We start from the raw sequence: 17,097 nt of genomic DNA on the forward strand, positions 1-17,097 counted from the left end.
CTCTGCTTTTACATAATTGTCTGCATGGAATGATAGTTTTATAAATGATACAATTTAATAGATCACTTTACAATTACAATAATTAGGGGCAAGTGACAATTGAGCGAGGCCAATTCTTGGCATAATATTTAAATTCAATTTTTATAATTTAACACATTTTTTCTCCAGAAATGAACGTTTATTGATCACCTAAGATTTTTCTTGTTTTTAAATAAAAACTCAAAATTGATGAATTATAAGCCCACTTTTCATCGCAAATTTGATTCCTCAGTTATGTATTTAAAATACTGGATTATAAATAAATAGCTGAAATAAATATGATACACTAAATCCACTTATTTTTTTTTTTCACAAATTATTTCAAGCAAATGAGATGATTGTTAAATTAACCGACTGTTAATTTTTACGATTATCATTATTAATTCTAAATAAATTATCTCAAAAAACTAATTGACTTCATAGTAAATATATTTGTTTTTGACCTACAATAAATTTAAATTAACAATAGTGCACTATTTACGCATTGCTGGTTAATTATTTAAAAAAAGAAAAAGAAAATTGTCATTTATAATATTAAATAGATTGTAATGATAACTAAAATGTATTTATTTTATGATATTTCACAGTAGTGATTAAAACAACATATGGATTAACTAACTCATTATTGTTTGATTATTATTATTATTTTTGAATAATTATTTTGAGTTCTTAGAGCCAACATCGTCCATTCACAATCATAATCGCATTTATTTATTTATTTTTTAAAGCAGTCTGAGTCAAAATTGGGTATTTTTGTTTAACTTAAAAAACGAAAACTATTATCTTTAGCAATAAAAGCATTAATGCTATAAATTCTGGGAAGTACATATTATATTTGTTTTGAAAAATAATATTATTTAATTTTAGACTATGAGTAATTTTTCAAACAACAACTTTTTTTTGTTTTTCGTTTTCTAGCTATGAGGGCACCAAACTTAAGATTGTCAATAGCATAAGCTTTGAAGATGACCTAGTCCCTAGATCCCAAGCTTGGTAAAAATAAAAAATAATTACTGAAATTGGCATTAATCTTTCTTCCTTCTGAATTAATGAATCATTCACCAAAAACGATGAATATAAAAATGTATATTTGCTTTAAGAGAATAGCAATAAGCAATAAGATCTTACACACGTTTATATTGAAAAATGTGCTATTCTTAATGAAATATCGGCCAGAAAAACATTTAACGGAGAACAATTTATTAATAAGAGATCTGATGGCAATTAATCTCATTAATAGTAATTCTTCTTATGTTTATGACCTTCATAAACATACAGGGTAGAGCTATGTCTTTTTTTCTAATCGATTAAACTGAAGTTTTCCAGACTCTCATTTAGTCCAGCTGCCAAGACTTTGAATTCCCACTCTACAATTGCCAATGTGTGCGTGTTATTTAAATTGTAAATAAAACTTGTATTCTATTTGTTGTAAATTAACTTTGTAGTTTTATTTCTTGCAGAACTTGAAAAACAAAAAGAAAATAATAATAGCTGATGCAATTAAAAATAAATATTTCATTAGGTAGAATCACGTAGATTTTTTTTTATATATAATTATATTCAATGTGTTAAATTATGGCATTTAAGTGTGAAACAGGTAAGTTGTTTCCAAAAAAATGTTTAAATTACGCCTACTTCAGGAATGTGTTTCATAAGTTTTGTTTGTTAAATAACCCTAAGATTCCCAAGGATCTGTACAGTCTAGGATGATATTTTCCTCACAAATATTATCTTAGCACCCAGGTTTTTAGAAATCCTCTGAAAGATAACCAACTAGTTCCATCTTCTGAATGATTTCCCTGCCCTACAGGACATCAAAGTCGCTTCGCAAGTGAAGAATCCCATCATTAAGTGTTTTGTCCAGAAAAAGATTGCATACAAAAGGACTTTTTCCAATGCAATGTCCATACAAAATCTTGGTCTGCCTATTGTAGTTGCAGGATTCTCCGGAGCATTCATCATATTTTTAATAATTTGGAGTTTTTAGAAAATGTATAACTTAGAATTGAATTGGAATTATATTGAAGGTTTTAACAGAGCTGTTAATTCTCATTAAAGATACCAAAAAAAAAGAAGAAATATTACACTTTCTCACTCAAAAAAGTATGTAGAACTTAGATTATATTGAATAATTAGAAATATAATTATCCGAAACCTGTTGTTCTAATTTCTGCTAACCTATTCCCTGAAAAAATCGGCTTATTTTTATTTTTCAAGTTCTCTTTTTAACAGTTACGTCATGCAGAAAATTTGATTCGCATTCAATTCGTGACATTACTATTTTGTTTTTAATTGATTTTGAATTAAATACACAGTTCTCTATTTTTATAAATATGTATAAGCTTTAAACACATGGATAAATATCACGAATATAATTTGCATTAAATTTACATAAATGAAGGATTTTTAACGCATTACACGTTATTAAAGTCATGGAAAAACATTAGTTTCTATTTCTTTTATTTTCTTTTGATTCATAGCATTATTTGGTTGTTATTTATTTAATTTTATTATAAAAATGGATTTTAGATTACCGTGTGTTTGATTAGTGATCTGAAGCATCGTATAAAAGCTTACAGCTTTGTTTATTTAGACTTTCTTATTGCTAGTACGGAGGAGTATATTCAAATTTAGAACATCAAAAAAATACAAGTATTAGGGATCCCAAAGAAGAATAAAAGGTGTTTTAAACAAAGAATCTTACCCGTATTCACTCTTTCTATCTCTAAAAAGTTGATAGTAGATATTCTGAATAATTCCTTCAGAATATTTGCATTATTTAACACTTCTGGATAGCAAAAAAACTTCCTCGAACAGCATTAAATATTTTAGTATTCATTTTTTGTTTAATTCATAGCACTGGAAAGAAATCAAATTGCTTTTAACACTCGTCGATGCTAACGCCATACATTGTTTTAATTAGGCAGTTAGATTACCCTTGTCCATGCCAATTCTGAGTTGACTGTTGAATGTTTAGTCGAAGAGATTGTGAGTCAATAACTGGCAGAAGTCAAAGAGTAACCACGTGGTTAAAAACTTGCTACTTAAACCAAGGTTCAGGTTCAAGCTCTGATCTGAAACCGCGTTTATTCTCCTCTCTACGAAGACATAGCTTCTTTTCACGGGGAAATGAGTTGAATTTTATTTTTCTCAAATATTTTAAAATGTACCGCTGATGTACATAATTATATTGTGAGCACAGTGTACAGTCAATGACTTTGCGCACAGTGTACAATTATGACTTTATCCTGTTATTAGCAGGAAAACATCTCTTAAAGCATTTATGATCGCTGTCATAGGTTTACTGATCGCTCATTTGTGGGCATGACCAATGTTGAGAAGCACTGGTATAGGGCAATAGGATTAAAATAAGATAAAAGGCAAAATGAAATTTAAGTTGTATAAACCAAATTAAAGCTTAAAGCAAGAAAGGAAACAATATCAAATAAGTGAGTCTAACTTACCGTTTAATTTCGTAAAGAGTCCTTTTTCACGTGGCGCCATCAAGTTACTGTGAACAATCGGTACAAAGAAATTAATTCATTAAATTAAAAACAATTTTAATGATAAAAATAAACTAAGAAAATAAAATCCAAGGATTTCTGATTATTTGTTTCTTTTTTTTAAAATTTATAATTGTTTAGTTTTGGATAGACTGACCATGGACATTTTTATTTTGTTTTCACATTTTGTATTCCTTTTATATTCTATCACAATAACTGAACCATAACATTAAACCCTCTATTACGTAGTTTTTAATGTAAATGTAAAGATATAATGCGCAAATCGACAATAATCCAAAGTCATATCTCTAGAAGTGCTGTAATTGTTATACGAAAATAAATTAATCAGAAACAATCCTAACAATATCAGTATCATCCATCAATTACTGTTTTTGTCATCCGTAATTTAAAAACAAAAACAATACAAACAAAATTCAGCTTAGGAAGTTATAAACTTATACTTCACTCTTATTAGTTTGCAATTAATTTCAGAACTAGTTGGATGCCACTAAAAATATGAGCATTTATTACTTTACAAAACTCGAATATTAATAGAGACTTATCTCAAGAAACTCTTTTATGATTTACTGCGGAAATTTAAATGAAATGATCATCTTACATAATAGTTTTAACATTGGGATGATTTGATGTCACGAATGTACCAATGAACTTGATTTTCATTCAAGAAGTACCATCAAGCACCATTCGCTTCCACTAAATTAAAAAAAAAATTACGAGTATCCATTCGTTTTGCTTATTGAAGAGATGTGCTTTATTCTCTTAGAATGCTGATATCTCTTTCTTTCAGGAACTTAAAAAAGTAAGCCTGTTCCATAATTTGGGAAGCCATCCTCAGTATTTTGATAAGCTTTGGCAGGAACTCTAAGGGAATGGTTATAACCTCGCATTTTTTGTTTTGGGACATCCCTAGATGTTTTGATTCAACAGCTAGAAGCGCTGTAAAGAGTGTGGCTTCACTTAGAACTAGGGAAATAAATACTTTTAGTAGTTTCAAATTTAGTCTAATTTTTTTATTTTTTTTAAATTTAAATAAAACATTCTGGCTAACAACACTTTTTCTGTCATAATCTTTAGGTACAACAGCTTGCCTTTACAAAATTATCCTATAATGAACCCTCATCTAAAGTGCCAGTGGCCCAGTAATAATTAAAATTAATTCTAACGCCATTAGGTTTTTTCTCCACATTCATGTGAGTAATTCAAATCTTTTTTAAAATAGAATTTATCTTATGTTTGCGAAAAAAATATATTAACTCAATAAATAAAAATTACACAATCATTCTGAAAAAAAGATTTTCATTAATCCACTAAAATATTATTATTAATGAAAAAATATTTACTGTATGATGTTTTTATGCGTCGAAGTGTAACAAAGTTTTAATTTCGTTCTTGGAAGCGTTGAGTGTACTGATAGCGTTATCTAAGCCCTTATTACTGAATTATCTATATACAGGGGCCACTGTTCCATTATAAGTATACAAAATTGAAAATTAATTTGAAGTTTATCCTGCTTTAGAATACGCACACAAATTTTTCATTTGTAATTTGGAAAAATAGCATGAACATTATTCATTAAATTAGGAAAACATTACCGGGCGGTAACATGAGGGCTCATGTAGCTCTATAATTTAAGAATTAAATGATAAAAGCGTTCTCTATTCCTTGTTTTATTTGGTTAAGAGATACGAAAATAAGAGGAATGTAATGTCTATAACCTCAACTTTTTCCCCCTTTTTTTTAAAAAAGAAATAAAAGATGAAGAATCTAACATTGCTATGACCAATTACAGAGTTACATCACTTTCTTTGATAACGATTATTTTTTTTTTTAACTTTTGAATGATTTCATTCATTACTGATTTATCTGGAAAAGGAATGAAGTGGCACTAATTCGTGATTAAGTGGCCGCATAAAATAGTTTAGATTTGGCCTCTCAAGCAAAAGTGTGATAATTTACAAAGTTGCCACAATTTTGAAATTTAGTAGTTTTGCAATACACTCTATAATTTGAATATTCATATCAAGCGTTCTATAGTTCAAAAATCTATGATATTTAGTACAATTATAGGGAACATTGGTCTTTACAATTGGATGAAATATTATTGTTTTGATAGCTATATTACAGATGATATAGGGTTTTAAAATTTGGTAGTATTGCAAGACACTCTAACTTTAAATATCAATAACTCGCTTTCTATAGTTCAGAAAACTACGATATTCGGTACAGTTATTGGGAACATTGGTCTTTACAATTGGATGAAATATTATTGTTTTGATAGCTATATTAGAGAAGATATGGGGTTTTAAAATTTGGTAGTTTTGCAAGACACTCAATCTTTAAATATCAATAACTCGCTTTCTATAGTTCAGAAATCTATATTTGGTACAATTATAGGGAACATTGGTCTTTACAATTGGATGAAATATTATTGTTTTATTAGCTATATTAGAGAAGATATAGGGTTTGAAAATTTGGTAGTTTTGCAAGACACTCAAATTTAAAATATCAATAACTCGCTTTCTATAGTTCAGAAATCTATGATATTTGGTACAATTATAGGGAACATTGGTCTTTACAATTGGATGAAATATTATTGTATTGATAGCTATATTAGAGAAGATATAGGGTTTGAAAATTTGGTAGTTTTGCAAGACACTCAAATTTAAAATATCAATAACTCGCTTTCTATAGTTCAGAAATCTATGATATTTGGTACAATTATAGGGAACATTGGTCTTTACAATTGGATGAAATATTATTGTATTGATAGCTATATTAGAGAAGATATAGGGTTTGAAAATTTGGTAGTTTTGCAAGACACTCAAACTTTAAATATCAATAACTCGCTTTCTATAGTTCAGAAATCCAGGATATTTGGTACAATTATAGGGAACATTGGTCTTTACAATTGGATGAAATATTATTGTTTTGTTAGCTATATTAGAGAAAATATAGGGTTTTAAAATTTGGTAGTTTTGCAAGTCACTCAAACTTAAAATATCAATAACTCGCTTTCTATAGTTCAGAAATCTATGATATTTGGTACAATTATAGGGAACATTGGTCTTTACAATTGGATGAAATATTATTGTTTTATTAGCTATATTAGAGAAGATATAGGGTTTTAAAATTTGGTAGTTTTGCAAGACACTCAAACTTTAAATATCAATAACTCGCTTTCTATAGTTCAGAAATCTATGATATTTGGTACAATTATAGGGAACATTGGTCTTTACAATTGGATGAAATATTATTGTGTTGATAGCTATATTAGAGAAGATATAGGGTTTTAAAATTTGGTAGTTTTGCAAGACACTCAAACTTTAAATATCAATAACTCGCTTTCTATAGTTCAGAAATCTATGATATTTGGTACAATTATAGGGAACATTGGTCTTTACAATTGGATGAAATATTATTGTTTTGTTAGCTATATTAGAGAAGATATAGGGTTTTAAAATTTGGTAGTTTTGCAAGACACTCAAACTTTAAATGTCAATAACTCGCTTTCTATAGTTCAGAAATCTATGATATTTGGTACAATTATAGGGAACAGTGGTCTTTACAATTGGATGAAATATTATTGTTTTGATAGCTATATTACAGATGATATTGGGTTTTAAAATTTGATAGTTTTGCAAGACACTCAAACTTTAAATATCAATTACTCGCTTTCTATAGTTCAGAAATCTATATATATAGTATATAGTTCAGGCTGCTCAATTTAATCTTGCTTTATAAACTATAAGATACAGTGACTATAAGATACTGTAACTATATGATTCAGTGAAGTATAGAATACTGTAATTGTACTTTATAGCTAAGTCTTCTATTCCGTCTTGTAGAAGTGCCTATAATGAATATTTCGTAGAAAAATATATTTAATAAATGTCTTCGGCTTTTAGCAAAGTAAAGTAATCGCTTATTTTTTTTTTAGTTAGACTCCAATTAGGTGTCGGGCGTGGAAGCGGAAACTTAATCTGCACATATACAGTTTAAAGAATATCGTTAGAGTTATTTTTGGAAAAAGTAAATATCAAACTTATAATATTTTTTTTCTCTTCTTTTTTAAAAGATAAAATTCCGATATTTTTTTTAAAATATAGAGTTTATTTTCGTTTTTAAGTGTAACTTTTTTTTGCAACAATACATATCAAATAGATTTTTTTATGACAGGTAAATTAATGTATTATTATTTAATGTAAAATAAATCAGCACTAACCACTAAGAAAGTCTCCAAGAAAGCTTGTTTTGATGACCAAATTCACAGTTTAAACAAACTATAGTTTATAAATAAAATCAATTTAATGTTTTAAAAAAAATGTTAATAACAAATTGCAGAACAAAAGAAAGATGAAAAAGTTTGAAGAAACAAATTAAATAAGTCAACAGTCTAATTCACTAGCTTGCAAACTGAAGATAAATGTGGTGCAATTGAGGAAGTTGAGAATAATAAATACTTTGAGGTCGAGCCCCTCTATCACTCCCACTTTTCAAAAATATCCAATTAAATTTCTTATTCAATATATTGATTGATTAATCTTTTCAAGTGATATCAATTTTATTAAATACGTTTGTAAAACCAATGAATGAATTGTACAAACTGTACACTAACCAATGTGTTTTAATTTGTGATTTGTAAATAGTATTCTTATTTCAAATAAACCATTTCCTTTAAGGAAGAGTTAATATAAGATCTACATGCCACATAACATGACATATGACCGCATTTCATAAAAACCAATCTACAAATTGGATCCTAATAACGAACATTATTGCATAAATGAAACTACGTTGTTTAATACATAGTTTAATGATAAATAATTAATGTTTTCAACTGTCCGATTACTTGTTTACAAACATGCCTCATTTGTTACGCAACTTTTTTTTCTCTTGTCTGCTATTGCTGGAGGGGAAAAAAATAACCCAGACATGATTTGCTCCTAAAGCAAATCTGACTGATTTTCTTGTGATATAATCTAAAATGATTTTTTTTGTTCATGACCTTAGACATAAGCATTCATGATTCGTGACGGTTTTTAAAATATTATAGATATTAGAGTGTGACTGCAACGTAAACAAATAGCCAAGTCTTTTGCTTACTTTCTATGAAATCTAAACAGTAACTAACAAATCCGCTATTATGCTAAAAATTAGCAATGAATACAATAAAATACCTTGAATCAATAAGACCTACACAGATAAATAATAATATGTTATTGTAGAACAACCCTGGATTGAAGGAATTACTTAATTGTAATGAGCTAGATACTTGGAACATAGCACTTGTATGTGAAATATTGAAGGGTCTAAACACTGAATAAATCTAGTCTACCTTGCCATCGGAAACTCACTAAGTTATTCATTGTAACAAAAACCTTTAAAGTAGAAGTAGGAAATCTCCTTGGAATTAGTTATTTCCCTAACAAGTTGTTCCATAAAACTTTAAATAGAATAAAATTTACTATTTCTGCTCAGTAAATATAATTACTTTTTTTAAAAATATTTTATTCAGACATGTTCTTAATAATTTCACAAACGTGTCTATCAAAGATGAAAAAAGAAATGATGTGAAAGCGAATATTAAAATGAGTCTGTACTTTACAAAACACTAATTCACCTTGGCCTGGTTCCTCAGAACGAGAGACTTATATACATAAATAGTTAGATCGGCCACATTCTGTGACTACGCTGTATGATGAGTGCAGTCTAGAGGTAACATACTAGCTGGAGACCATTAATAAACAAATACCAGCCGTTTGGAGCCAGCTAGATCTTGATTAAATAAGATTCTTTCTCTCCCAGTCCTGGGGATTGCTAGGTATAATCAAGCTCTACATTCAATGTCTTTACATATAAATATGCTCGGCCATCCAACATCTTCATAGTATTTCACATCATTAGATGTTCTTAGACCATTTAAGGACAGCGTGACTTTTGGAAGTCTCCATGAAGCTTCTCAGCGCAGGCCTAAACACTGATTGCTTTCCAGTTCATCGCCTCATGGACGACTGCCATCTCAGGTATTGCGTCTTTCAATCAAGCCGATGCACGCTGGCCGTACCACGTGTTAACAATCCCTAATCATAAATAGAAATATTCCTTTATTAAACAAGCAATGCGCGGCAAGATGGTAGTCTACAATTTTACAAGCTATTCAAGACCGATCAGACCAATCCTTCACCATAGTAAAACGAAAAGATTGATCACTATTTTAACTGTCAGAATTTGCATATATTCATGGAATGTATTAACCCAGTTATTATTTTAAATGCCATATTTGGAAATAATAATGATTCCCAAGAATAAAGAAGTAATAAAGAAAAATAAATTTTTTACTAAATACTATTAAATTTTTGAAAAAAAAATTGAAATATCGTTTTTAAACTGGTATAACAGGAAATAAATCAGATAATTTAATGTCGACCCTAGGTCATTTCCTGCTATCTATTCTCCTAATGAAAACAAAGAGGAACTAGGCTAGACTTAACCACTACACAATGCTTTATAATTGTATACTGAATAAAAAATAAATCCATTAATTTCTGGAATAGCTAAAGAAATAAACTAAAAGAAAATTGGATTTCTGCTCATAATAGCACAATAATGTTAAATTCAAGTCACAGAAATACAATTTAAAATTTCATTAAAACGGTAATAAAGTCAATTTAATAGTTAAATTATTTAATAACGCCTGAGAAGAATGTAGATAAATGGCTAGAACTATATTCATAGAAAGGCCCTGCAGAAAAAATAAGTTTTATGTGCTTAGGATGTGAGGATTAATCCCAGCTTCTTTGAAAATAATGAGAAAGGAATTCTAGAAAAGGAAGAGATCGTTCAAGGTAATCAACTACTAATAATCATATTGGAAAAAAGAATAAGAAAATAAATAAAAAATAATAATTAAGTGCCTGCCCAGAAAGAAGGTATTTGAGTCGCCTAAACTGAGGCAGTCTATACTATTCCGGTTATTAGAATGTTTTATTTTTTTTAGTGTATTCTTATTTAATTTTGTAAAGTGACTATTAAATCTTTAATAAATGTTTTTGATTTATTATTTTTTTTATAATTTCAAAACATTTTTTTTCAAAAGCATTTTATTGGATTATGAATCCCAAAATCTTAAACAATGAACGAGTGTAAGCTTATCAAATTCATGTAAATGTCGTTGACAAATAATATAGTTTTAAGGCTAGTCACAAAAAAAAAAAAAATCACATAATAAGGACGAATCACCTCGGTTAATGTATGAAAATCTCTTAATGCATTAGATTGCTGCAACTTTGCAAGGAAAGTAATAATAAAATAAAACAATTTTAGTATATGTACCGCCGAATCGAGTACCTTAGAGTGGAATTTGGGATGCACTCGCTGAGTACCTCAATATTCAAGAGAGCGCTTGCTTGGTGGAAAAAATTGCTTGATATGGGCTCTGAACGTCTGCCAAAGAAGGCGTACCTAAAACTGAAAGATATGGAGTCGTTAAAAGATAATAAGGTGGACTTTAATTGGGTTACACAATTACACTTCATGTTTAGTAGAATAGGAGCGGATGATGTCTGGAAGAGACAAAAAGTATCTCATGCCGAGTCGGAGGCTTTGGTAGAGCGATGGGCTGCGAATAGCATCTCAAGTGACATTGAGAAAGTGTGCAATTCTAATTTTAATCCGGTCTTCAGACACGTTAGTAACCTGGGTGCCGGGGAATATTATCTTAAATTAAATGGCCCCATCCAAAAAATTAGGGTGATCTTGCAGTTACGACTAAGCGGGACTGAGAGAATACATTTTTATATAAATGGTCATTCTTACTTCATCGATGCCACATTATTGTGCACTGTCTGTAACCTACATGAGCTGGAGACGTTAGAACACATCCTCTTGAAATGCCCTATTTATGCACCTGTCAGGAGCCATTACCTATCCAAATACATCCAAGGCGAAGTTGATTGTAATACACTAATTGATGTTTTGCAGGTGGACAGTCTTCGGAAGTTGAATGACATCTTCTGTTACATTGCGAGCGTCGTGAGGCTGAGGTCCTTCGCGCTCGACGAATGAAGTTATTTTTATGTTCTATATTTTTTAATTTTTGGTTATTCGTTGGGTGCGAACGATCTTGCTTTCTTGGCGCCGCTGTTGTGGAGTGTCTTTTGACTTTGGGAGCTGCCCTCTGGCTAGATTTTCCGTTTGGGGGTTGACTGAGGCAGACTATTTTTCACTGTACCTCTTAATTGACTACAGGTTATGTTGGGTTTATTGAATTGCTACTAAATTTAAAACATTGAAATATTTTATTTAAATATTATTTAATTAAAGTATTTGTATTGTTATTTAAAATATTAAAATTATGTTCAATCTAGTTTCGTCTGGTGATATTTAATTGGCTTTGTATAACTAATTTTGAGTTCAATTAATTTTGTATTTTGTTTTAAACAAATTATGTTATATGTTATTTGAAATTGTACCCTACTCCTTGCTACAAGGAATTCCCTTATAAGCAATAAAGTTTATTATTATTATTATTATAAAATAAAACAATTGGAGAAAATTAAAGTCCATTGGAATCAGACAGATTAATATGATGTAAAAAAATAAAATAATAATCAAATGGTGTTTTTTAACGAAGTGACACATATTAAGTTGTCCTTAGAAAACTTATTTAAAGCGAATTTACCTTGAAATACAATTTGTTGACAGAAATTAAATAATAATTTAGTTCCAAATCCACACTAAAGGAAACACTAGCATAAAAACCATAAAAAGGGATACCCAGACAGAAAGAATAAAATAAAGAAGGCCATTTAAAGACTCTTCACCGCCAAACAGGATCTCTAAGGAATCTGAGATTATATATTCACTAAGGTAAGTCAAGTATTTTAGGCCAATACGAAAAAAGAAGAAGATTATTTGTAAAATTTGTTTAATCACTTCTAATAAACATGAATAAGCACTTGATTTTTAGAATATACTTTAATCAATCCAACTATTTGTAATAAATGCGCCACGACAAGTCAAATTACAAGATATTGTCCAGCCAAATGTTCAATCAACCATCTCCACAATATCACCACTCTTAAGCTGCATGATTTATTACGCAAAAAGTTTCATTTAATTCAACGATTACACAAATAAATGAAAAAAACAAACAAACAAATAATTACACTGAAAAACCACTTAAAATGACGCAGGTTGATATCAATGATGCTAATGAGATTTCATGTAAAATACTGTACTCTATGATAACTAAAAATATCAGTTATTAACAATTATTGAGTAAAAAGAAGATAAAAAAAAGAACTGTAATGCAAGATTGGTTACTCTAATATTCCATCATGTTTTTGTACATATCTTTCCAGCCATAAGTCTCTAGGGTTTTTTTTTAGTGTGAAGAAAATTCCTTTTTCATTTGTGAAATTTGTTCGTCCACTTCTTCTAAAAACACATGAATAGCCACTTGATTATGCAAGATTAGAAGTTCTTTTATCTATTCGTCTAAGTGTAACTCCGCTCATTCATTATGACTTCATTTATAAAAATGCGTACACCCACTCTTTTGATAATGTTTGATATAAATCAGTACTTCGGTGTGAAAAAACACTATATCACATTTTTAATTTTTTACAGGAGAGCAAATGAAATAGTTTTTTCGCGGTATTTTCTTACTCATAAGCCCACGGGAGTTATTTTGCTTAAATCTTTGGTGGATAATAAGTAACATAGATGCTCCATAAGTGATGGTTGGGTAATAAAAACAAATAATTTTGTAATAGAGAAACATTAAAAAAAAAAACAAATTTAAAAATGGACTTAGTGTTAAATACCTCCGAGGTACTGATATATTAAAAACAAATACTTAATCTCATGCTTAAATAACCTAATTTCTCACTTCTTTAGCCATTCTAGGATGGTTTATTACGGGATATGATTGTTCGTCAACCAATAACTACTCCTCTGCTCTTAAAGAAATTAATATACAGGGTGTCCCAAGCTATATAGATAACGACCTTGTTTTTCAGGTATCCCCAAAGGAAATGGTCCATAGGTGTCAAATCCGGTGAGAGAGGTGGCCACTGAATCGCCCCACGTGTCGATATAACACCATCAGGCATGTAAAGAGTTATGTATCTCGATAGGCAATTTGATGGGCGTGTTATATCGACATGGGGGACGATTCAGTGGCCATCTCGTTCACCGGATTTGACACCTATGGACTATTTCCTTTGGGGATACCCAAAAAACAAGGTGATTATTCATAACGTTTTTCTTTCTTTCCTTATTTCTGATTATCTAAAAGCATTTCTAAATCTAGGTGCATCTGAATCAAGCCGGGATGGCATCGGTAGATGAACTAAAGCAAAGAATAATAGATGCCTGTAACTCGGTTAAAGCCGAATCTATTTCTTTGGCAGTAAGGGCAATTGGCAGGAAAGAGCATGTCTATGCATCTCTAATGGTGGAGGCCAGTTCGAGCATGATCTGTAATATTATTGAGGAGTAAAATTTATAATAAAATAGTACTTTTCTTCTTATTCCATCAAAAAAAACCTTTATAATATTATCATTTTGACATTTCTTATAAGAATCATGTTTTCATTCATAACTTCTAAAATATCGCTCACAGAAAAAAACAGTTCAAGTAAATTTTTCTTTAAAAAAAATAGAGGAATCTATTTCTGAAATAAAAATCGCACCTTCCCATTTGAAAAAATGAAGTTGGTGCCTGTATCTCGCTTCTGGAAGCACCGAAAAAAATTTACAAATTAAATTTGGATTTCTAACAAAAAACTAAGGGAACACGTATTTTTTAGTTTTTTTCTAGCTATCTTAGTTTCCGAGAAAAAGTCGTTATCCATATAGCTTGGGACACCCTGTATATATCTTAGGAAATCGCGATGAATCTTAGATACAAATACTACAACACAGCCTATTCTGTCAGCAATATAATCTGGAAAAGATCTAAGACTGCTGGCATTTTGACATGTCAAAATACATAAATATTTTTTTTAATTGTTCTTTCTTATTTTTTGATTGCCCAGAAAAAAACACCTTGACTTTCTCAAGAAAAGAAAAATTTCCCGTTTATTTAAAAAAGTAAATAAAATATCCTATGACATCATTGATAAACTATCAATAATATAAATATTGTAAATTTATTTAAATGATCTGTTATCAATACTTGTTTTTAACTGAAAAATCTTTTGTGGATTATATTGATTTGTTATAATTACTTTAATAAATCTATAAATAAAAAAAAATCAAATTTATTAATCAATATTATCATTTACATTAATGCGTTGTATTTTTGTCTGATGTCCAAAGTACAATTATAAATTTAAGGAATCAAAATTATCAATCAGCATAATAATACGTCTTTTTTCGTGGGGGGTCCAAAGTATCAATTTTAAATTGGCCAAAAAAAAATAATAAAAAAAATGCTGTTGACAGTGAGTGAGCCATTTTAGAAAAAAACAAACAAAAATTTGTATTTCCAAAGCCTCCGATTGCCAATTATTATGGCTTAAATTTAAGAATTAAGCAATAATTGAAAGTTATTCCAGTGATGCTTTTTGAGTTGGAATTTCTAACTTTCAACTTAGTAAGAAATGTTAATTGATTTGGTAGAAACAGTGGAGAAGTTATTAAAATTTGTGCATAAAGATAAATGTTATCCATGTGGTTATTTTAATAGCTCTCCTTTTCTTCTTTGTGTAATTAACTTTTGGATATGTGGTTACATAAAAAAAATAATAACAATAGTAATTTTAGTTCGTTAATGGACTCAGTTGATACGTTTCTATTACATTTTTTTTTTATACAGAGTGACCAAAGTTATATGGGAAATTTCGAAAAAATAAAAAACACATATTTAATCATTTTTAGTCTAGTTTATTTTCATGATTGACCCATTTTTTTAAACCCTTGTATTTCGAGATACAGCATCCAACTTTTGTTTTTCAAATGGAAAGTTATATTTTTTGTTGCATATTTTTATAGCATTTGATCTCCTACAACAACAAAAAAAAGTTTTTTGAAATCGGTTAGGTTTTTCAAAAGTTATGGTAATTTAAAATATGAAAAACAAATTTCAGTTTACTGTCAAAATTACGTTATTTTTTTTAAAGAATCTATTCAAACTGGACACAACCAACGGATAGGCAAGCTTAAACTCTGGACTCCCACGCTTTGCTTGTAGCAGCACTTATCGTGGCGAAGTCAAGATCTAGGCAGGCTAGAAGTATTCGACGTTCAGGTTGTTTTTTCTACAAACGTTTAGGTGGAGTTATAGGAAATCAACTAATCGGCCCATACTTCTACAGAGAGAATTTAACTGGTGAAAGGTATCTAACTTTTTTTTCAGAGACATTTTGCCAGTTCCGCTTGAAGATGTTCATCTACAACGTCGGCTAGATATGTATTTTCAACAAGATGGTTGCCCGGCGAGAGTGGTTCGAGGTTAGCTGGGCAGAAATTTCCATTAAAAGTGCGTAAAGGACTCATTGTCCCATCCAATAGCCACCTCGATTTCCGGACTTGACCCAAATGGACTATATTTTGTGGGGGATACCTAAAAAAATAAAGTGTATAGTATCCTTAATCCCGTGGCTTCAGTCGATGATCAGAAACGTCGAATTACTCTAACCTGCCTAGATCTTGACTTCGCTACCATAAGTGCTGCTACAAGCAAAGCGTGGGAGTCTAGAGTTTTGGCTTGCCTATCCGTTGGTTGTGCCCAGTTTGAACAGATTCTTTAAAAAAAATAACGTAATTTTGACAGTAAACTGAAATTTGTTTTTTATATTTTAAATTACCATAACTTTTGAAAAACCTAACCGATTTCAAAAAAAAATTTTTTTGTTGTTTTTAGGAGCTCAAATACTACAAAAATGTGCAACAAAAAATATAACGTTCCATTTGAAAAACAAAAGTTGGATGCTGTATCTCGAGATACAAGGGTTTTAAAAAATGGGTCAATCACTGAAAATAAACTAGACTAAAAATGATTAAATACGTGTTTTTTATTTTTTCGAAATTTCCCGCCGTTAAAAAAAAAGTGGGTGGAGCATATAACTTTGGTCACCCTGTATATATGTTCAGGAAAATAGATTTTTGGGTCGTTCTGGGTAAACTATAATCTTAAGCTATTGTGATAGATCAAGAAAATCCCTGTATAATGTCTAAGAGTAAATTTTTTAGAATTCCCATGAACATAGGGTTATCATAACCCTAACCTTTTAAAGATTTATTTTGTTTTCATTTCATTTAAAGGCAATTTTCAAAATTATATAATAACTGCAGTAAGAGAAAGAGAAGGGAGCATTCACCTAACTAGATTTTTTTTTTAAAAAAAGAATATCGTTTACGAAATAAAATAATAAACGTGACAGTTAGACTTCTCTTTACTGCGCACATGATTTCCACATATATTCCTTGACGTACTTTTGCTAAAAATAACCAATGAAATTCATGACACTGTCAGGTGATTTAGAAACAATAATTGGCAACTCACATTTTGAAAGAATTTCTCTAG

General features: G+C 29.7%; 1 protein-coding gene across 3 annotated transcripts in view; it reads right to left on the minus strand.

The window, feature by feature from the left end:
• The window catches only part of LOC141458756 (sialin), a 52,642-nt gene that overhangs the window by 12,536 nt on the left and 23,009 nt on the right, over positions 1-17,097 (minus strand). For 2 of the 3 annotated variants that reach the window (XM_074137139.1, XM_074137141.1), the window contains exon 2: positions 3,504-3,550. In XM_074137139.1, the coding sequence (XP_073993240.1) occupies positions 3,504-3,543 (40 nt within the window). In that variant the 5' untranslated portion in view covers positions 3,544-3,550. Of the gene's footprint in view, positions 1-3,503; positions 3,551-7,785; positions 7,996-17,097 lie in introns of those variants that run through there. The other variant, XM_074137140.1, reaches the window with a different exon arrangement.

Source organism: Rhodnius prolixus, unplaced genomic scaffold (assembly GCF_049639745.1).
Source record: "Rhodnius prolixus isolate KJV_2025 unplaced genomic scaffold, Rpr scaffold_5, whole genome shotgun sequence".
Taxonomy (NCBI): Eukaryota; Metazoa; Arthropoda; class Insecta; order Hemiptera; family Reduviidae; genus Rhodnius; species Rhodnius prolixus.